General features: G+C 41.7%; 1 protein-coding gene across 4 annotated transcripts in view; it reads right to left on the reverse strand.

The window, feature by feature from the left end:
• Positions 1-23,180, reverse strand: part of vti1a (vesicle transport through interaction with t-SNAREs 1A) — an 85,539-nt gene that overhangs the window by 50,633 nt on the left and 11,726 nt on the right. For 2 of the 4 annotated variants that reach the window (XM_029133266.3, XM_029133264.3), the window contains exons 4-6: positions 17,189-17,266; positions 12,375-12,395; positions 7,099-7,183 (exon numbers count right to left, since the gene is read on the reverse strand). In XM_029133266.3, the coding sequence (XP_028989099.1) occupies positions 7,099-7,183; positions 12,375-12,395; positions 17,189-17,266 (184 nt within the window). The remainder of the gene's footprint in view (positions 1-7,098; positions 7,184-12,374; positions 12,396-17,188; positions 17,267-23,180) is intronic. The other 2 variants (XM_029133267.3, XM_029133265.3) reach the window with 1 other exon arrangement.

Here is a 23,180-nt window from a genome sequence, read left to right on the forward strand (position 1 = left end):
TTTGTGTGAGTTTTGGACGTGGTCATCTCTTTCTCAAAGCCTCTCGGTTGAAACCTATTCGCAGTTGCCCTTTTTTTCTTCCCTGTTGAATTTGACCTCACGTGCATCCTCTCGTCATCATTCTCAACAAAAACGTATATTTTGAAATGTACATCCTCAGGTGACAAGGTTGCACAATTATCGCGCACCGCCTCTCCTTTACTTCATTTCACCTTTTTAATTAGTATTTTTATTTATTTATTTTCTTTGGTTCTCCCTTATAGTTTTTAATATTTCAACACTTCAGATGTAGCGTCTCTTTAAGGCACCCATGGGGGCTCCGAGTCCTCGCTTTTGTCTCCCATTTCCGTCTGAAACTGTTTTTCTTTAACCCTATGCGGCTCTCCACAGTTGTTGTCCTAGCTCTCTCCTTTCTGTCGCTCTTTCTGCTGCTTTCTTTCTCTCTGTCTCCCCCTCCCTTCCTTAGCTTTCTCTGTGTCAGCCAGAGGTCAATGCTACACTTTTTTCTGTCTGCATGCAAGAAGGCAGGGGGTATCTTTTTAGTTATTGTAACCTAAAAATAGAAAGAAAATCTGATTTAAGGTTGGGACGAAAGTGTCTTTTAAGATATAGTGGCATACCACTATCTAGCAATTGGAGGGTGTTTCGTACCTTCAGATAAGGCTTAGATTATATCAATAAATGATGTGGATGAGGTTTGATCAAGAATATAGACCAATTTACAGACTGGGCCGACTTGATTTAACTCAAGGTTGTGACAAAGTGACATTGGGCACTTATTTAAGTTGCAATTAGCTCATTTTGTGTTCATTTCTATATCTGTCTTAGGGAGGTACGAAGCGATGTAAAAGTCCCAAAAAGTCTATGTTACGCTTAAAGGGACCATGATTGGGGAGAAAAGTTGATCAAGTCATTGGGTTGTGTACGAAAAGTGCATAAATGTAAACAAAGTGAAACCACTTGAACATTTGATAAAAATCGCTCAAATGTAGATCAGATTTCATTAAAATCGCATCGATTCGCCTCGGCAGTGTTGTCTCATGTCTTACTGAGCAGCAAAGCTCCAATGAGCTCTCTAGTCAGATCATTACTTCCAAGAGTCTCATTATGTTGAGAGGCTTGTTGAAGCTAATAACTGACTAAAGGTCTAATTATTAGATTTTCTCATAATTTTATTAATGCTAACTAACACTGTGTGAAGATATAATAGAGGAACACAGGGAGGCTAGCAGTTAATGGTAGCTGGCGGAATGAACTGAGGTGTTACTCCTGATCCAGGAGGCGTATTCGTAGAAAGTTTGTACACGTTTACGCAAGCAGGTCAGCGCCATCTTAGCCCCACTTAACTTAAGCTAATATCGGGATGTTTTTGACAACACAGTCAAAACACAGGGAAATTCCGACTTGTCCACACACCAACACCCAGGAAAACAGGCGCACACATACTTGAGTGTGTTGGTTGAGCTCTTCCATTGAGAGTCCGTATGCTAGCTGGCCATTGTGTGCGTAAGGCCCTTTGTCTGAGGAGCCAGAAACTGGCGATTGCACCTTAGCAACTGCAGTTCAAGCGTAAACAGTGTTTTCATGCCCTACGATATACACTGTTGCCAGTGGACCCCTAAATCCCTGGAACAGCTGAGTCCTAGGGTGTCAAAGATAATGGCGATTTATTGCAGTGCGAGGCTTTCTCATTGCCCCCCCCGCCTCCCGTCCAATCGTCCCGCCACCCCCCCCCCTCCCTCAAACAGATTAAAATTAAGCCGTAAACATGTGAGGATGGAATTAACACATTTAGCGAGTCTCCTCTTCCCACATCCCATTTTCGCTCCGAAGCGGCTGATCCCCGCTGTCGAACGCGGGTGCAATTTTAATGACTCGCAACGTTTTTGAAGTCCACATGAAAAAAGCATCGCTCGCTGTTTGTGGCGGCGCTAGATATGGCTAGGCCACGGCCGGCCATGATTGGGGGGGACACACGCCGCCGACTCGGACTCCAGGCTCTTCGATAGGATCGGTGTCATTTTCCTCTCCACGATAAGACGCCTTGCTGACAAGGTCCGATTAGGAGAGAAAAAATCATTATTGCTACGCCTTTCATCCACCAGGGGTTTGCCGATAAACAGCTCACCCACGGCTAGCTTTTCTGAGAGCAAGATGTTATGCGTTGAAGCATATATATTTAGGAAATACGGTTTCAAGCGAAATTTCGGGAGCGTTTTGAATAATAATTTTCTTTTTGAATACTTTTCCTTTAAAACCTTTCTCCTCAGTTGAAAACTCAAGCTGTGAAATATTTCAGTCTTTGCTCCCAACTCCATTAATCAAACAATTATCAAAAAATTCATATTCTTTTTGAACACAATACAACATGCCAATTGTATCAGCCTACAAAAAAGTGATTTATTATGCTATACCTCAAGGAAATCCACTTTAGCAAACTGTCCTTCTAAAAAGGAAAATTAAAAAGAAGTCCTTAAAATATTCAGGCTACACTGTAGAACAGAGAGAATGAACTAAAAGTGAGATTTAGCAACATAGAAATAATATAAAGATTTGCATTGCATTTATACTGTATATTTATAGAGTATATATATATATATATATATATATATATAATATACACAGTATATTATGCTTTGTCTCAAAGAAAACATTAAATAACTTAAACTGGTTTGTTAATATACAATGTAATATATAAACAAATACTAAGCGTTATTGACATAATGAAACTACTTTATTTAAATATATATAGATATATATAGATATTCATAAATAATATGATAATACACCGACTGCTGCTGGTATCATTTAGAAATTTAATAGAATAAAAACATATTGCTTCTACTATTGTATGGAATTTATTAGAAAGATATCTGATTACAATGACGACAAACAAATAAATAACATTTATTTTATAAGACTAAAACATTATTTGTATGTAATAAAAATAGACTGCCAAGAGCTGTGCTAAAAATAGCATTTGAGCTTCATAAAGGCGATTGATAATGTCATTGGCTCCGTGTTTGCTTATGGAGTTAAGAAGCGGCACCACTTTGGTGGCCCAGCACCAAAAGACTCACGGAGTCTGATCTTTAGATGGAAGAGGGAGAAATAAAGCAAGTGGGAGAGAAAACACAGAAAGAGACGAAGATGGAGGGGGAGCAACACAGAGTCGGGACAAACGTGAGCTGTGTTACTAGGCCACTCCAGCGCCCATGGACTCCCAGCAAGACTCAAAGCCGCACTCTGCATCAAAAGGGAGCCATGAAGATTTTTTTTATGTTTACAAAAACATATTTATTTATTTCACGTCACTCTGTCATTTATCTATTTATTTCTTGCAGTCCCAGCACCCCTTGCTCTGCCACTGGAATCATGTTGGATGACGCCGACACGTCCGCCCTCCCCTCTCTTTTAATACCACTGCAGCTGAAAATCAAACTGCTCTAAAACAAATTGATGTACTCTTTAATATAGTTGTCACATCATCACAGGGTCCTCGCGCGTCTGCCTCAGTGACAACTGCAGGGCTGCTTAGCTTAGCCCAGCAATGGCTGCCACTTTGTTGGCCGCTTCAATGATTTATCACAAAAAGAGAGCGACATTGTGTGAGTGGGAAGAGAGAGAAAAGGGGAGAGACAGAAAGAAAACTCCCCTGGATCCATGATTGAGTCACTGGCACCTTTGATTGACAAGATCTAATCAGCTTATCTTCTTCCTAATAAAGTTGATGGCCTGCGGTGCTGCTCTCTACCTGGCATGGTGTGAACTTTGGGCTCGGCTGGGGCCCCCAGGGGCCAGGCCTCAGCCCTGTCTGCTTATCTAAACGGCACTGAAATCGATCCCTAATGAGCTGTTTTCATTTTGCGGGATTGATTACAGCCCCCTAAACACCGAGACCACTCGCGTAAGAAGTGTTCTCAGCCTCTTGCTGGCCATCTTTCAAATGCAGAGCAGCGAAGCTTTTGTCTATGTCCGTCTTTGTTTCAGTTCATTTTGCTGCCACTGCAAAGTTATTTGTTTCAACTGAACAAGTTAAAAAGGAGATAAATTTTCAAAGTAGATTAACTCCCCATTTGCCAGTTAATTAATGAATCGTACTGTTTTTAAATACTGTCACCGAGATGCTACTGGTGAATTTATCATAATATTAGCAGCCTTCTCATTTTAACACATTTATGAAAATGCAATTATATAAAATATTTAACCAAAACAAACAACATAGTTTATAATATATATAAACACATATAATACACAAATTATCATTCCTACAATGGGCCCATAATATTACTGATCAGGAGCCTTATCATCCCAGTTTACATTTAATACTAAGTCATGTGAATGTTCAATCATCATAAGGGTAAACAGTACATTTTAATTACATAAGGGGCTAATTAAGCTGGGTTGGACAAAACTATCTTAATGTGGCATATGAGCTGTCGCTATAAGACCTCTCTCTCTGTGTCCTTCAATGCATGATAATCAAAAAGGTGGAATAGCTAATCACTGCAACTTAGATGTCTTATCTGACATACCCGCCATTCCTAAACAAGCAATCATAAATCATTCAAAATCTCTACAACTGTAGAGGGAAGGACTAAAATCTGCCATGTCTTTGATTTAACATCAGTCAAGCCTCCACATTTGGGTATTTCAAATGCCCCTGACTCAAAAGTCTTTAAACTGGCTAACTGCGTGCCCTCCCTCTTTATTTAGGCCCTCTTTAACTGGGCTAGCCCCCGTGTCTGCTTGTTGCTATGCCTGGGCTTTTAAGTCAGTGCTCCTCACTAATGAAGTTCTATACTTTATTTATAACACAAACAGAGGACCCTGGTTGTTGAGGGTGCGTGTGGTAAATAGCGCTGCATGTCCAAAGAGTCTTCTCTGTATCTCTCTGAGGGCTCTCACTGCTTTTGGCAAGCCTTTGTTTTCGCTAAATACACTAGAGATACTGAGTAGTAGAAAAAAAATGCAAAAAAATCAGATAAAATGGTGCTGTATGAAGATTTATCTCTTCTTAGAACTAACAGCTCTCTTTTTTTCCCTTAAATGTGACCTAGAAGCATCCTGGCTTTTTTTGTTCCTGGTCATTAAGAGATATTTTGTCGACACTGAAGAGAAAAAGGGGCAAAGCTGAGTTTCTACTCCATTTCTTTGTTCACGATCTACCTCTTTGAAACAAAATGTCTTTTAGTTCCACTTCCCCACTGGTCAATTACAGTTCTTCGGGGCTACTGTGTCATTGTGGATGGAGAATGCATCTTTGAATTACAGCAATATAATGACGCTAAACTGCTCTTCGTAAAAACATCTTAGATGTTGGAGAACGAGGTTGAGGTTGGTGGCATGAAAAGGCACCGAGAGTGAGACTAGAGAGTGTCTGATTGGAGAAACACTAAACGCTCTAATTATTCTCGCTCAGCGTCTGCGGATGCCACACCTCTGTATCATATTCCACAACAACTTCCTTTTTCATAATGCCCATTAATAAAGCACAATGCGTTAAGTGGATATTTATTTAATTGTTTTGTGTTTGTTGTTGTACAAGAGGAAAGGACGGCAGCAAACGGAGGAAACAATCTACTGTTGCAAAGAGAAGAGTCTGAATCCTTAGTACACCGTGTCTCAATAAACAGGGCAGGTAGTATTTCATGAAAATGTCTGAGGAGGGTTGTGAGGGAACATGAGTAAATAAGACCAAATAAAGTTTTATTTACATACTTTGTAATAAGTCTATTGGAGGAGCGCATATTCCCTGTGCAGATGTATTCCCTGTTTGACCCAGAAACCCTGCCATTTCAGGTTGTGCATCTGAGCGGAGGCTTGGTATCGACAGCGGAGCAAAGCAAGGGGTCATGGATTAAAGACACGGGGCGACGCTTCCCCACAAAATCACAAACAAACCCCACAGCTGGTGTGGACCGAGCCAAGTGTGCGAGACCAGGGCAGGATAAATGGGCATTGTTCTTAGCAAGTCCCACACACGGTGGATGAGACGGCCGTCGGTGACACAGGGTCAAGGGGCTCTGGCTGAGTACAGAGCAAAAAATAATAAATCGCTGGGCCCAGGAACACTGCTGATCCATGGCCCAGTTCCTGAACACCAACCAAGCTGGGAATCCAAAATCAAAACTAGTCACTCGAGTGAAAGAGACAGTGCCGCTGCGTAGAATTAACAATCCGACGGCTGTCGCAGAATTCGACACAGTTTCAGAAACTCGGGTAACGGCAGACGTTTGAATCAACATTTTTAAGCAGAGGATGCAGATTGTATTTCTGAATTTGTGAATGCAAGTTACTGCCAACATCAAAAGCCAGTGGTCTGCGTGCAAACCTTCCTTGACTTGAATTATTAAATCTGTCGATGTCTCACATGCCAGCCACCCTGCGATTATAGTGTAAATTGACAAACTTTTTCAAAACTACAACGGAAGCCAGAGAAAGAATGAGCTTTGATACATCTCTGAGGAATACACTGTGCCTCAATAATGTGGCGACTGTCAGGAAGGAAGACAGGAAGAAAAACAATATGCTAACTGGTTAAATCTATTTAAGATCCCAATGAGCTTTTTTCCTATTTTAAGATAAAAAACCATCCTTGATAATGAGAAAAAAGGAGTTTGTGTGTTTTTGGATGGTTTATTTAGAAAATGATATTATTTTTTTCTTCCTTCTTCACTCCTAAATTAAGAACTTCAGGAGGAACGCTGACGGTGTTTATTTTCATAGACCCCCTGTCTGTTTGTGAAAAAATACACACCGCTACAGACCCAACACACACGTACACAAAACAGACACACAAGCCACAGCGATGCATGAATTTTCTTCAGGAGCAGAGCTCAATCTGTCGCCTGTACATCTCTCTCTTTCCCTCCCTGGCTCGTCTTTGATGTGCACCCGAAAATGTCATCAGACGTCAAGGAAAGAGGTTTCTTCAACCCAACCCACCCTTCGTACACCCACCAAATACACATATAGACCCACCCCGCATATGAGCGAGACAATTTGCTGTCGCTCACTCATCTTCACCACTATCTTGAACCCTCTCCCAACAGCCCCCCCACTCCTTCCCGAACCAATCCAAAAGAGAACACATACCAGTTTCTACAGCTATCTGGTAACCGGCCTCCAGCCTCCGTGATGACCTTTCCAGCTTCTCTGTGTTGTCCAACAGATGTGCTCTCTGCAAAAAAAATAAATAAATAAAAATAAATAAAAGTGGAGAAACAAACACCAAAATTGATTGAGAGGGCTGGGACCCGTTTCAAAGAAGCACATCAACACTGTCAGCTAAAAAAAACAGACCACATCCACAGTGACAACATAATACAGCCAGGTTGGCAATAATCTTCATGGATGACAATGTGTTACATGCTGATGCAATATCAAGCATATGCATGTTGACGCTGACAATGTAAGGGGTGCTACCGCCTCATCTTGGACATAAAAACAAGAATAACTTTGAGGTGCACTGTGCAGCTTTCTGCTACACATGGACAGGTTAAAAAAAGAGCTATGGCAAATGGAGATAAAATAAATTTAAAAGGTTGAAAGAAAATCCTGTAGGAGTGATGGCTTCATACCCAGACACAAATGTAACAAATACAGGTAAAGTAATGCAACATGTTAGGATTTCTTCAACAGTAGTAATTATGTTCATATCTAAGCCTTCTGGAGCGTATCAATGTCAAATGCAGATAAAATTAACATCATTATAGTGGTGCAACAATAAAATGTATCCCAAACAAAAATGCAAATTCCTTATCTGCTTTTTTGTTTATCCTCACTAGGACCAAAGCAGTAAATCACAATGTGTGAGCTGCTGCATCCTCCCTTGATTTACTCACAGTAAACAATTGTGTCAAAACGCGACCGCCCACTGGAATCGCGGAGTTCAGACAGCACACGTCAAGAAAAGATGCGTGTCAGGGAGTTTTCACTAAGTGAATTGATCATTTTCTTTCCCAATATGGATGTTTATGAGGTTTAAGCTCATAAGCTCAAGGGGCTTTTTCAACTGAAAATTGTTCCCTGAAGACCAGTGATTTTTTCCATTTGTTTAAATTTGTCTATTCAGCTAAACAGTGATGACAATGATACAGTAATATATGAGTGATGGCCATGAGTTGCTTCTCAGGGCTCTCAAATGTGGAAATCTTCCATTATTTTTCTATTCCACTGTACTCCTGTATAGTATTTCTGTTCTGCAGGAACCTGTTTGGTTTATCCATTTTTTGTGACATTTATTACTGTAATAGTTGGGGGAGATGAGGCAGAAAAAAAAACATGAGAAGAAGAGGGGAGGGCACATACTGTAGCAGAAGTCGCTAGTCAGCATTTTTAGGAAGCTAATCATAAGTGAGTTAAATTAATTGTTTAATCCTGTGGAAGACGTAACGCTTATACAAAAGTGAAAGAGTCATATTTGTCTGATGTACAGTATGTGTCTAAATATTTCAGACTGAAAATGTCTTGAATATTTTGCTTTTCATATTAAACTCTTTCACTGCTGACGTCACAGGAGACATTGTTTTGGACATTAACTCTAAATAGATACAGATGATCAATGGCTGAATCCACAATTAACCAGAAGAATGAACCAGTTTGTATCCAAGAAAGCTTAAAACTACATCTATACAGTACTAGCTGTTCTACTGACACACTTTGTAAAAAGGCTTAAAGTAAGACACGTTTTTATTGCATGCACCACGTCTATTGAGAATATCATAAGCAGTTAAAACGTAAGTGTTAAATGTTTACTCAAATGTTGTTGGTTTTGATGGGCTTTCTTTCTAATATGCAATGTAAGGAAACTGATCAGATGCAACATTCCTGACACTCAAAAACAACGCTGTGAATGACAAGGGCCTCTCCGAAAAGGGTTTATGCTCATCATCTGAACGAAGGGGACAAGGAGAGAAGTGAAATCCCCAGTTTTGGTTGAGCTGTCAGAATGTGTACCAGCTAATCACTCAGAGGAAATGAAATACATGGAGGGAAAAAAGTCAACGACACACTTTTCAAAGTTTGACAATGAGAGGGATGGGAAAAGAGCAGGGTGGAGAAAACTCTCTCTGAACTCTTCCCTTTCCCTCGCTTCCTTTTTCTTCACGCCGCTGACAGATGTCATTTAAAATTGTAGAGATATTTTTTAATAGTTAAAGGGAGGTCGGGGAGGATGGAGTGATGGGAGAGCGGGCGGGTGGGTGTATACGAGAGTTAAAACGGGTTGCGAAAGCAAAGGCAGGCAACGAGGGTGAGTAGGACGGGAAGCAAGGGGGATTTTGGTACAGGGTTCGGTAGGAGGCTTTGCAGAGGGGTTACTGGGGTGTTGGACCGGTGGTGGCGTCAGCAAAGATGGCAGTGAGCATGTGGAGGAAAATGGATCCCCTGCTTGGGCTTTAATGAGGCCCTATGGATCAGCTGAGACGGAGGGGACATATTGACATGCAATGCTTAAGCTAATGCACCTAGACCATGGATGCAATTCCTGTGTGTGCCTGGAGCATGAGGGAGCCAGGGATACTGACAGAGCAGCGCACTCCCCCAGTTCTTCAAAGCGCTCAAGTGATTAGTATGTTATCATTACCATTCGAAACGTGATTTTCCTATTCCCTCTCGGCAAAGGTGACACGTCTCGGGGAGACGGCCGGCAGACTCGCTGCGATGGAAAGCCACTTCAAAGCTTTCTCCTCCTGAATTTCCCTCTCTCTCTCCTCTTTTACGTTCTGTCTTCTTTTTAGGGCCGGGGGGGGGGGGGGCTGCGGGGTGGGACGGGGGGCTGCTGGGGAGTAGCGGTGGCAGTGTATATGTGTGTGTGATCATTAGAATAATGCGCCCCAAGGTTGGCGGTGGCAGAACCTGAAGGAAAGGGTGCGAGAAGCTGCTAATGGTGGACTCTGATGGTCCCTAATAATAAAACAATGCGGCTCTGAACGCAGGCCGACGCCATGGAAATACTGAAAGGAAACACGTGAGCTACACGCATCCTACAGAGGCCACAGTCATGGCTGATGTGGAGATTGGGCCCACGAACTTTAAAGCCCGGAGACTCTCACTCCAGTAAATCAGTTTGGTTCCAGGTTTCGTCACACAAAATCTTTAACAGTCACCGAAATGTGAATGTATCCAGGTGTTGGGATTTTACTCTGCAATAACAAAGATCCAAGAAAGTCACGTCAGCATTTCTGTTGATGAAATTCCATGTGCTACAATGTCCCATATCAAGGCTTGACCTCTGTGGGACTGAAATCACCATTGTGAAACCTTCAGAATAAAAGAAAAGACTTAGACCAACACATATTTATCTATAATACTGGCTGCTTACAGTGCAGATCTGCCATTTATCTACTTAAAAAAAAACGTATCCCATCAAAACCAGAGCCGACTGTCTCATGGAGCCTTCTAGCAAAAGAGTTAAATGCAACATATGATAAATATTGTGCATCTGTGCGTGCACCGGTGCACCCCCCCCCCCCCCTCCACCATCATTCCTGTCTATGCATGTATGCCTTTTCATCTGACACCTACATTTTGAAGAAAGATCTTCTTAGGATCCACGAAAATGGTGTTTTTTTGTTGTGCTTTTTTGCGTCAAGAAACACTCTTCAGTTGTAAGTTATTAACAGGGAGCCCCAGAACAATGCAGCTGTAGCTCAAAAGAAATCTCTCCCCTCTTCTTTCGCTCTCCTGCCTTTTTTCAATATCAAACACAGGCGGTTACTATCACCATTTTCCAAAGTTCAGATGATTTCCTTATTATTTCAATAAGGGTGGGAGAGAGTCAAAGTGAATAATGATGACAGCTGTGATTCAGACTGACTGTGTGATCTTCTGTGCCGTTTGTTTGGGACTTGTAAGACGAGGAATTACAAGTGTCAAACAGCTGTGAATATGGGTGCTAAATATTTAAACATGTTTTTCAGCCGAAGAAAAAAAAGTATAGTTTTTTTAAAAGCAAGGCTTAAGTGTGTATAAGCTGTGCCAGCCTTTGATTCAAATGGAAGAGGAGCAGAAGGGTAAAAGACTGCAGCAGAAAAGTGCAGTGGCGAGGAGTGTGCAGAATCAAGGCTGATTACACAGATATGGCCATTCCAAAAGGGGTAGACAGCTGAGTTAAAGCAAGATGTCTTCTGACCCTCAGGCGAGGAAGACGCGCACAAAAAGACGGGAGGAGGAAGGGGAAACAAAAGTACAGCCAAATAAAGGAAAGAGGCGTGATAACATGGCATCTGGGCCAGGTTTGCACTCTCAATAATGGATACGTGTGAACCAAGAGGCTTTGATAGGAATTAAATTACTCAGCTTCGGCACAAACTCTCTTGAACATGTTCTCAATCAAAGACAGATTGAACAACGTGCAGTAAATACAAAGTTCAGCCGCGCTTCAAAGGACAATGTTTAATGTCTTCTACTGAGACAGTGTACCTCAATTAGAGGGAAAACACCTTGGCCAATGTAATATAATTAGGATTCTATATTATATTTACATAAATTTATATTATAGATATATTTGAATTGTATTTATTTACATTCAATGATGCCAGTGTTTTAGCAAACCTCCGTGTTCTTACTGGGAAGTTAAACACATTTAATTTTTTAAAGCTGCATAGGCACAATAAGTGCTTGAAGGCTGTTCAATAATGCTAAACCACTGTGTAACCACATATTTTACATATTTTGACCTTTAAATATGCCCATTTACGCTGTGGATTTGCATGACCAAGCTATTCATTATATTACGCTATGTAGGCCACTCTTGATTCGTGATTGTGAAGGAAGACTAGCTGCCGCTGGCTATGCCACTGACATTCTATGAATCCTGAAGTTGAAATGCATGTTGTATTCTGCTAGTGGTGGTGATTCTACTTTACCCCCGTGTCTGTTGATGATTATGATACTTTACACAGCACGAACAGTCACATACATTAAACAAATCATGATCATGATTATGTAATGTGAATGACTCCTAGCTTTGCATTATGTGCAGTCATATTTAACGTATAGTCACTTAAAAGGATGACTTTAGTCGAGTGCGTTATGCTACTTATTTGGCCCCATTCAGGAGAAATGAAGGGTAGTAAAAACAAGCAGTTCAAGTTGTGCTGGGCCCAATAACTAAAGCTAGCATGAGTCTTGTTTGACTCCCTGGAAAGTATCAGAAATAATCTCTTATCTTCACTTTCTAATTTTGAAGGTAGAGGAAGCTACAGAAACTGTCTTTCAGTGGATTTATTATCTTTGGCTTGGCCTTTAAACCGTTCAATCTAACATGCAAAAAAGTGTCCAAATGAGAGGATTTTAATTTTCTCCAGGAGAGAGGAGGGCAAATGGAAATTTCAGTGGGAAAGCAGAATTTAAATTGTAGCACTTACCTCTTCACGTAACTTTATCAACTGCATCAGGAGCGCAAAAGGGAGGAGAGAAAGATGGAGAGAGTGCGGGAGAGATAAAAGAGCAAAACACATGGCAGGAAAAAGATCAGTCACAAGGCTGGCTGCAGAATTAACCTTGACGATTTATCTGTTTGCATGTTTAGCATTCGGAAATCACAAGACAAACACATTAAACGAAGCTAAACATGCCGCTCAGGCTGACTTTTTTGAACAAACAAAGATCAAGTCCTGGCACTGTCACATTAAACAAGGAGCGCGAGTGGATCGCTCGACTTGCTGCATCAACTAACATTATCGAGGAAGTCACATTACAGAAGTTGATATAGCAAGAGAAATGGGGAGTAAAATACACTCAGTTACAGCATGTTTAAAATGCGGAGGACTTCTAGTTTACATTTTTTTATTTTGCTGAATTCTGAGGATAGAAATAAAAAGAGATGTGAGCCCCTCGGAACTAGGTTAGAGTCAGAAGTCAGAAGGAGGCTGACACTCCATTCGTACCACTGTTTGACTGTAGCTTATGCATCCCAGTAAAGGTGTTTGTTGCTTGGACTGAGCACATGAGGCTTCCACTGTACATGTATATACATACAGATCATAAAAAATGAATTGTAGCTTAGATTTTTTGATTAAAGAGAATAACAAAGTTCAAATGAAGCTAATAAGAAATGCTGCTGCTATTCCCTGTCCTGGAATATCTCCCATCTCTCAAACATTTGAGGAAAGACAATAATCCCATTGGCCATTAATTATGCCTGATCACAATTAAGAGGGTGTTTTTGTTGCTTTTTGTGCTGTCATGGCTGAAGACAAGGGAAAACGACTGGGGCTTATCATGGGAATGCAACACATTTGGCTTAAAAAGGGGAAGGACACATTTCTTAATACGACTTTTAAAGGTGATTTTTTTTTAATTCACATGTCTTGGACAACATTAAAGGGTAGCAAATCCAAAGGCAGCCTCCAGGCCACGAATATTATGGAGTAATTTCGAATTATATAAGATTTTCAGATATTTCAGTTCGAGCTTGATAGCTAATGTTAATGTTGAGGCTCAGCAACATCTGAGAGTCAGTAAGAAAATGACATCTACAACACACACAAAACCAACTTTCACCGGGTTTATGAGCAGGATAAATACAGATATTAACATTTAACATATGCACCTACACTCCTAAACAACAAGCAATACAATCTGCACTAAAAGAAATGTGTCACATAAATCTGCACTGCAGAAAAGCAATCCTTAAATATTTTACGCTTCACATTTGTTACAGTGCTCCTCCTAATAGTTTTTGAATCAGAATAAAACTTGCATTTTGCGTTTCCCACCGGTGATACCTTGGAAACATGGCAGCCGACTATTGTGTTGCACATGAACATATATTGTCAAAATGTGCAACGTGGAGAATAAGCAGTGTAATTGCACGTTTTTCGGAGGCTCTCTTACCCTTGAAAATGTCGGCAGTAACAGGACGCACTTTAGAGTGGAAACAGTTTTTTCTGACTTAAGCAACAGCTCCCCACTAAGTATGCATTATTGAAGAGGCCAAAGTTTAAAACTACACCGTGGATGTGGTTATTCGGGGCTTGAACAGACCCAGCAGATCCTGCGATCCCTCACCCCAGCTCTGCCATCAGTCAATGGGCACCAAACAAAACTTGTTCTAGCTCATTTGTGCTGCCTGACTGATTGTAAGTCCTCGCGGAGGATTTGTTCAAACTATACGCGGCCCATGTTGAGCGCCGTTTCTTCTTTCTGTTTAGCTTTATTTTTCTTTGGCATCTATTCTTTAGCATGGCCAACGATGGACACGCTGTACAAAAAGATACAGAGCAGTAAATACAGAATATTGTAAATGTTATAATTATTCCTGCATGAACGCCTTGCCTTGTGTTTTTGTGATGCCAGCCAGTATTCAAAATTGCACTGCTGCAATTTTTCTGTTATGATAATCAGCAATTTTTTTTCAAACAAAAGATTTTTTTTTATCCAATACGGAATTCGATACAAGTGGTAATCTGCTTCCTTTGTAGCCTGTAAAATCTGGTCCATGCCGGCTCAAACCAGCACAATCTCTTGTGGCCAAGCCTTCTGCTGTGACTGAAATCGAAACTATTCCGTATAACGTTTGTGTGTGAAAAATGTGTGTGCACTCGCTGCTTTGTGTGTGGTATCTGTGCGTGCCTACGTGTGTGTGTGTGTGTGTGTGTGTGTGTGTGTGTGTGTGTGTGTGTTGCATGCAGGGAAAACAGAAAGGGAAAAAAATGTGCAATGGTAGCCTACCACATTATTAAAAAAAACGAGTGATAGTGCCAATTCAGGCTCTGTCCGCATACAGATAACGAATAAATGCCGAACTCTATTAAATCGTCCTTTAGCCATTATCGCAGGGCCAACATGCCATTTTCAGAACTTATGACGGTTCCCCATTTACTTAGCTATAAATCCTTGCCATGTAACCAACAGATTTGTGACTGGTAATGATCTGCTCAGCCAGGGCTATATGAAATGATCCTGACCTCTTTCAGATCGTCAGGAATTAAATTGACCGACTTGCCCCGGCCCCCACCATCTTCTCCCCTCTCCTATCACCGCCGTCTCGTTAGATAAAAAACCCTGAAGTCCCGAGTACTCCACTCACAGCAAGACCAACACAAGTATTATCTCCACAAGTTTTAAAATGAAAATGAGGTAAATAGAGCTCCTGGAAGAAAAACAGAAAATGTATATCATCCATTTACTTTACTTTTCGCCCCCAGCATGAACTCTCTATGGCTTTGTGTGAGTTTAGATATACAATAATATTCTTTTTGTTAATTATTACTGTTTTCTCTGTATATTACATCACTGTTTTAAAATATTATCATTTTATAATGAGGAAAATGTTTTAGTATGGATTGAGTTGAACTTGACAACAAGTATGTAATTTTTTATCTTTGTGCATAAAAACAAAAAAGCTTATTGTGCAATAATGAAGTTACACACTGGTAGTTTTTAATTATTATTTTACATTTCATTTTTTATTGTGCTCATATGGAGAATTAAGAATGAAACTATGGGTATTGCCCTAAAGTTTAAATGTCACTCTACGTTTATGTAACTTTATTATGTCGACCTTTGCACATATGTACATTTTTTGGCTCATCCAGTAATTTAATAATATAGTACAAAAATATAAAACAACTTATTTATATTTAATCAGTTATATAACATAATATATATAATGTGTAAGACTATTTAGTCCATAGACATATTTTTGTTATTTGAACATTTTCATGAGCTTCATAAATATTACTGTTAAATATTTTGTATACATTTTTAATGAAAAGGAAAGAACACATGAAATGAAATGTGAAACCGTTTTTGGCTTTTCCCTGACAAGATTCTGAGAAAACCCATCAGTGTCTCCAACATGACATTTCTGAGAGCAAGTCTCCTTCTAACTCAAACACAGGAATATGCATATCAATTACACATCTTGGCTCATGATACATATGTCTCTAAGATGTGCAGTTCATGGGTTATCATTGAAATGATAATATGCAACTGTTAAAAAAAACAAGACAACTTTACTTAGCTTTGCTTAGCTGTGTATCATCTAAATATATTCCCATAAAGCACGGTGGGATTTATTGTGCAAATACGCATTTGAGGGTTTGTCTTTTTTCTCGTGAGCGTGCACGTTAAAACACTGTGCTTTTATTCACACGTAGCCTGTTATTGTGTGTCTGTCTTGAGACACAGTCACCCCTGCAAAGTTGACAGCCGATTCTAAAGGCAATGTATAATTAGTTAAAAGATGTGTGGTCGTAGTTGAGAGTGGCTGCGTATGAATCTGAGGAAATATCTTAGTTTGGATGAAGCGCTTCATTTATTAAAAACTATTTATTCAAAACAACTAACGTTTAGAAGTGTGTGGCATATTTTGGGCAATTAAGATCAGAATTTAAGATAATTGTTTTTCTGCTTCATTTTCACTTTCATTAATGATGTGACTTAATCTTTTGTAGACGCGGCCGACAAAGAAATGGAAATGGCTAATTTGGTTTTCATCTGCTGTTACGTCCCTCAAATTCAACAGGCCGAACTGAGATTTAAACAAACTGTCACTTAGCATCTTTTAAAAGAACAATCAACCAATTGTGAATATGTTGACAGATAATAGATTTAAATGTCCAAAAGAAAAACTGAGAATGTATCAATATCATCCATACCTTTTACTTTCCGACAGCTCTGTGCCCATATGTGTTTATATTTAAATACCAGCTGTCAAAGTTATAAGGACCAGCATCCTTATTTATTCTGAGTATGTGCATTGAGCAGGTTCACCACCCGTGGAGTTTAAAGAAAGACGCGAGACACGAAAAAGTGTGGACCTCGACGGAGGAGGATGGAGGATCTATTAAAAGGCCTAAGTCCACACCCGCTGGAGAACAGCTGTTGGATCGTTGGAGTGGGAGACCAGGTTTTTGGTTGTGTGTTTGTGTATAGGTTTAAACGTGTGTGTGTGTGTGTGTGTGTGTGTGTGTGTGTGTGTGTGTGTGTGTGTGTGTGTGTGTGTGTGTGTGTGTGTCAGTCACAATCTGGCTTTGGCCAGACACTGCTCCCATGCCCTGAGCCCACTCACTGGCAGCCCAGCTTTGCATTAAACAGTGTTCCTTCCGCATGACTTGGTGACAATACAGTGGTGTGAGCTCTCGACGGCCCCTGCGAGGGGCCCACCGCCTCACCCTGGGGGCCAGTCAGCCACCCACACTGGTGTCACTTGGGCCCCTGATTAGCGGCTCACCTGGCTCTCCGAGGAGCTGGCGTCATCCCCCAGGAGCTCGTTGCGCACCTCGTCGCTGTAGGCAATACGTGACCTTTTCTGCAGGGGGAGGAGAATGAAGAAGGAGGACAAAAAGACGAAGAAAGGGGAGAAACGGGGGAGAGAGAGGGAGAGAAAACAAGTGGGGAAATATGGCTTAGTACTGTTGTTGGTACAAAAACACAACAGGCATTCCTTAAGCACGAGAGCCCCCTAATGGAACTCTGTGACAAACGGAGTCATACGCATGCAGGTTGTGTTTATGTGTGCGAGTGTCTTACCGTGTGTGTGTGTGTGTGTGTGTGTGTGTGTGTGTACACATGCTGACAACAAGGAAGGCAAGGTTTGTGCCAAGCCTCCTTCCAAGGTGATCTACTGTACCTACTACACTTGTGCCACAGAAGTGGTAGCACGGAGCTCCCCCCCACCTTGCCCACTTAAACAAATACATGTTGAGGGATAAAAAAGCCCATCTCGTGTGGATGGAGAGGCTGCGGAACCGGGGGACAGGGAAGAGGACCAGGGAGATGTATTATGAGGAAGTATCACTTGTCAGCACTAAATCTTTTCTGGGGGCTGTCACTGCTGTCATCCCAGTGCAGTGGCAGGCTCTGTGATAACACCAATGCTGGGACTCAGACAGGGAATAATTCATCACCCATTGGCGGCCCATCGGATTCGGGGTTGCCTCTCTGCCTCGCACACAAACTCGCGCTCGCTCGCTCGCTCGCTCTCTCCTTTTCTCTTCTCCCCAGATAGGCTGGAAACAGAGGGAATGCCATGTCCAAAAAAAACAAAAAACACCCCAAAAGTCAAACCCTCAGACACACACATTTCATGCACACTTCAGAGCGTGCCACCTCCGATTGTGGAAGAGTGGGCTGCCGTTGTACTGCTTGTTTACAGACGCCCGACCCATGGAAAAACAGCCTCTTGGCATGCCCTCTAAACTAAATACACACCAGCAGCAGACACAGAAAGTGTTTACTAAGCCTCCTTCGCTTTTTCTCCCCACCTTGACAGGGTGGGCTGCAGGAGGTGGGCAAAATCAAAGGCAAACACCAGCACAGGAATGAAAATATCACTTTTTCGCAACGCGATTTTTATTTTTCCTATATTTACTTAGCCCCGACTCTAAATAAGTAAAACAAAGACGGGAATTGGTGAAAAAAACGCCAGCTACCTGGTGGGGACATTTTCTTCCTCAAATACAGCGTCTTTCCAACAATCTTTCCATCATCAGTAAAAGTTTGAAGAAGCTATAGCTCGGCATACTTTTAATGCTACATTCCATGAGAGGAGCACAAGCCGAACCTGAAAAAGCCCATTCTAACCTCATGAGTGATGATATCAAGTTGAGTGATTGAAACAACTTTGGGCCCAATCACAATCGAGCCAGTTGATTTTTTTTTTGTCTGTCCTCATAATCTGGAGCACTGAGTGGAAAGTCAGGGCTGATGCGATTTAGCTGTTATTATCATGACAGTGAGGGCCACAGTTCTCTGGAGTAATTACGGACTAGACGTAGGGCCTGATTGACCCAGACCACAAAACCCATTAAATAAAGAGAGCACCCAAACAATACTAAACCGCGGGGACCTAAGCTCACCACAGAACACCTACTGTGGGAAAGAGAGAAGATTGGCAGCACAGGCTCAAATAGAACACTACATAGCGCCCCCAGACACAAATTACACAGGAATGCTGTCATTGCGATACACTAGAATAAAATAATTATGTGTTATTAAGTTATTAACTCTGCCATTTACCTTTATATATTTTGAATAATATTTATACATTTTATCAATCACAAAATGCATAACTACAACAATATTGTAAATTCCCTAGCCTCAACTGCAATAATATAAAGATTTTTTTTCTAAAACATGCTAAAATATTTGGCAATAAATTGGTTTATATTTTTATTCAAAGCAAATTAAATGTCGTCAACTAAAAATTTAACTAATTTTCATGTCAGCTTTTCATTTTAATTCTAATGTTGTCACACATTTAATGCCAGGTCAAATACAGTAAGTGGTCACTCTGCTGCTCTCATTAAAAGGAATTTAATGTTTGTGTAAAACCATAGAGAATATAAGCATCAGTCTAAACACGAGGCATGCGCACACACACACACACACACACACACACACACACACACACAGGCAGGAAAACACCTACACATTCCACTTAAGTCAGGTTACATCTTAAAGAGCTGCAGTGCAACTTGGGGGGAAAGACGACTTCGCCAGTAATTGAGACAAGGAAGCCTGGAAGAAGCACTGATGTGAACGTTAAGGTCTGCGTCGTCTTCAAACCATATGAAGGGCTTTTATTTTTTGGAATTTGTAAATAGATGTTTGCTACAGATGAATGCATGAAGCCAATCTGAAACAGGAGCTGCAGATAACAAAAGGAAGTATAAAGAATGGAAAATGTCGCTGTTGCTGCCACCTCCCCTCTACAGTATACGCCGTAGCTTTCGGATTCCCCTCTGGAAAACAACTGATTCCTCAGTGATTACTTCCTGCTCATTTGATGTGAAACATAAACAGCTGTGCGAAATTGACTGCCTCATGCACAAGCGCATTTTTATTACGCGTCATCGTGTTAAGCAAAAAGATGGTAAATGACAACAAGATCACCCTTAGGTCAGAAAGGCCTATAGACACATGTTCTATAGTGGAAGGTTCTGTTCTATAAAGGCAATGCACTGAAACAGTCTCGGTCTAGAGCATATGAAGTCTGAGCTCTCCATCTTAAGATGAAACCAGCTAATCAGGCATTGTAATCTAAAAAAGAACGAGCGCTTTCAGAAGATGCCTTATTGCTCAGAAAAAAAAGAAGCTTTTTTTAATCCTTTTGAAAGGTCTGTCTTTTGTCACTTTTTTAATCTTGGGTGAGAATTTGCTTCTATTCCCGGAAGCACACGCTCAAAAAAAATAAAAAAAAGTACAAAGGTACATCTTAACTTTATGCAAAGTGGCCTGCCTTTAAAACTCCTCGCATCCCATCAAATGCGGCGGCGGAGGTGTTGGTGTCCTGTCAGAGACGCATGCTTTACCTCTGTCGACACGGATAGCAGACAACAAACCGATTCTCCTCCACCCATCAAAATGTAATTACATATGCATGCATAACAATTCATATCAGATATGCTAATCAGTTTGGCATAATCCTCTAAGCAGCAGATGATATTTATTTAATTACAAATAAATGAATCTTTCCTTCTGCTATATTATTTCTACTATATAGGGATGCAAGGATATACATTTTTTGAATACATACCATTATTTTAAAAGGTTCCACATTGTCGAGGAAGTAAATCCTAAAGACACACACTTACATTGCACATATTTATAACTGTAAATAATGACTTCTTTGAACTTTCAATCGCTGTCTGTGAAACGTAAAAAGGAAAGTTCCCCCTCTACAAACACAAATACTATCACAATAATTAAAATCAAATAAATTGAAAGTCATGTACACATTTCAATGCCCTCCAACTCTCCTCCCTGCCTTTTGCCCAGTGCAACGAGTGACACAAGGACAAGCACAAATAATTGCGGCGCCTGGAAAGCTGAAAAATGTAAACAGTTCATTAGATGGGAAATAAAAGGCATAAAAATACCCAGGGGCAGAGTGTAATGAGGGGCCCTGAAGTTCTCCTGCAGACGCTTTTTCCCTCCACTTTCCCAAGCCTTTCCTTTTCGCTGTGTACACATGGCTGGTGGCATAGCATGAAGAGTAATTAACCATATTCAATTTACAATTCCACGTTCCATTACGAGCTTTTTCACCAGTAGGAGAGCAGCTGGGCATTTCCAGATTCAAACCGAGCCTCATATGTCCAGCTTCATGTGCTTCCCTGTAACTAGCGATCAACTTTTTTTATTTCCCTAACTGTCGGAGTTGCTCTGTGAAAAAGGGAACATGTCAAATCTACACAACAGCACAGTAAAAATAACTTTTAGGTGTGCACAAACGCACATAAACACGATGCTGACAAACATTTAAAAAAAAAAAAACTGAAAAACAGGCCAAAGTCGGCATTGAATTGACAACAAAGCGGGCTCGTAAAACGTCTCTGTGCTCAATAATGTGAGCTAAACTCAAAGGTTATCTGTATCAATTCCTTTCCTCCCCCTGCTGTGATATTTTCCCAGGTGTTGTGTGGACCAGTGCCAGCGGGTCGCACTCTGGTTCCCCCCCCACGAGTGGGGGCAGAGGTGGACCGATGCGGCATGGTGTTAAAAGGAAGCCGAGACCTTTAAGCAGGCACAAGTATCACAACAGCATCTTAAATAATGCATCTCTGCTTGGCAGGGGTTTAATACACATCCAGCACAAAGCCGGGGCGCACGTGCACGTGCAGCCTCCTCCACTGTCCTTTAACACAAACAAATTGGGAGTGGCTGCTCAATTATGTAAGTGTTCTTTCTTAATGCATTTGATATATTATCAGACAAAGGCGAGCGGCTACAATTGGGACCGTCACAGGAGGGTGTCATTTGCGCTTTTGTTTCGCCGTGTTCTTTGGTGCCACCGAATCCGCCGCTTGTGTCTGTTGTGTGCCTGCGCGACTGCATACGTGCGCACGAGGGCTACTGTATGCACGACAGAGCCGTCGCGTCCCGGGGAAACCTCCTTCAGAGATTCGACGCGGCGCGACATATGTGAGCGGCAGCCCGGCGCGTGTGTTCTCTTCCCCCTAATGGAAGTGCAGCGGCGGCAGAGGAGCCGGGGCCTCAGATAACAGCATGGGGCCTCTCATTAGCTCACAGGTTGGCGCTTTGGTGGCGCCGGCGCGCGCCCGCATTGTGTTCCACTTCCACGGGAGAAAAAAAACCTGAGGGAGTCTCGCGCGAGCGGTTGTCGAAAAACACAAATAAAAAAAATAAAAAAAAAAAGGGGGGGAATGATCAACTGCGGGGAGGTAATAAATGAGCTTGCAACATCTAAATGAGTGTGCGGTGAGTCGGAAGGCAGAACTTCTGTTCTTAGGTCAAAAAATAACAAAAATTAACTAAAAATCCTAATTCCAATCTTACATTATTACATACATCTCATTTTAAATAACAGGATTTTATCTCCGTTTCCCCCCCCCTCCCTTTCTCTTATCCAGCTGTTTGCCGGTGGAGCAGTATATTCTAATAGGGGCCTTTCATGCTCGCACCTCTGTGATACCAGTGGTGTATTTCCCTGTCAAAGTCGTTTCTGCAGCTAAGTATGGCCGAGATCAGTCAATAAGTCTAACGACTGCACCAACAAAGCGAGAGGCCACGAGACGGCGAAAGAAAGGAGGGGCTGCGAGCGAACTCCAAACAAAAGTGCAAAGTCGAGGAGGGCTTTGATTGAAGAAGCGCCATATACTTTTTGAAGGCTGAGGGATCGTCTCTCAATGGTTATTTCTTTAAGGCATGAGGGCCCGATTAAACCCAATATTAAAATATGGACGTGCTTCTAATGGAAAATCAAAGGCCCCGTTTCCCCTCCCACACACCGGTTCTTCCATCTCTCTTTCCCTCCCTCTCTCATGTCCTGTCAGGTTCTCTTCCCTTGCCCATGGTGGGGTAGGAGGGGACAGAAAAGAGAAGAAGGGAGAAAATGAGGAAAAAGGAAGGGTTATAAAGATGAGGGACCTAGGTGCTGGTGGTGCAAAACAGACACAGACAGCATCGGTTGGAGGAGTAAATCAATAGAGCAGAGCCGTGGGGAAGGCGGGCAGCCAGGGCAAGCAGAGAGGAGAGGCGAAACCAGCACAGGGGCCTGGGCTCCGATCACAACGCTGGCTTCTGGCGTGCAGTGGGGAATAAAGTGGGCCTCCCTGGGTCAGCACCAGAGAAAAAGGTGAGATTAGAGGAAAGTGGAGGAGGGATTTTCAAGTGGGAGGGGTGGGCGATGGAGGATGATGATGACGAGGGAGAGAGAGAAAGAGAAAGAGGAAGAGGAGGAGGAGGGGGGGGGGGTGTTA

Source organism: Betta splendens, chromosome 19 (assembly GCF_900634795.4).
Source record: "Betta splendens chromosome 19, fBetSpl5.4, whole genome shotgun sequence".
Taxonomy (NCBI): Eukaryota; Metazoa; Chordata; class Actinopteri; order Anabantiformes; family Osphronemidae; genus Betta; species Betta splendens.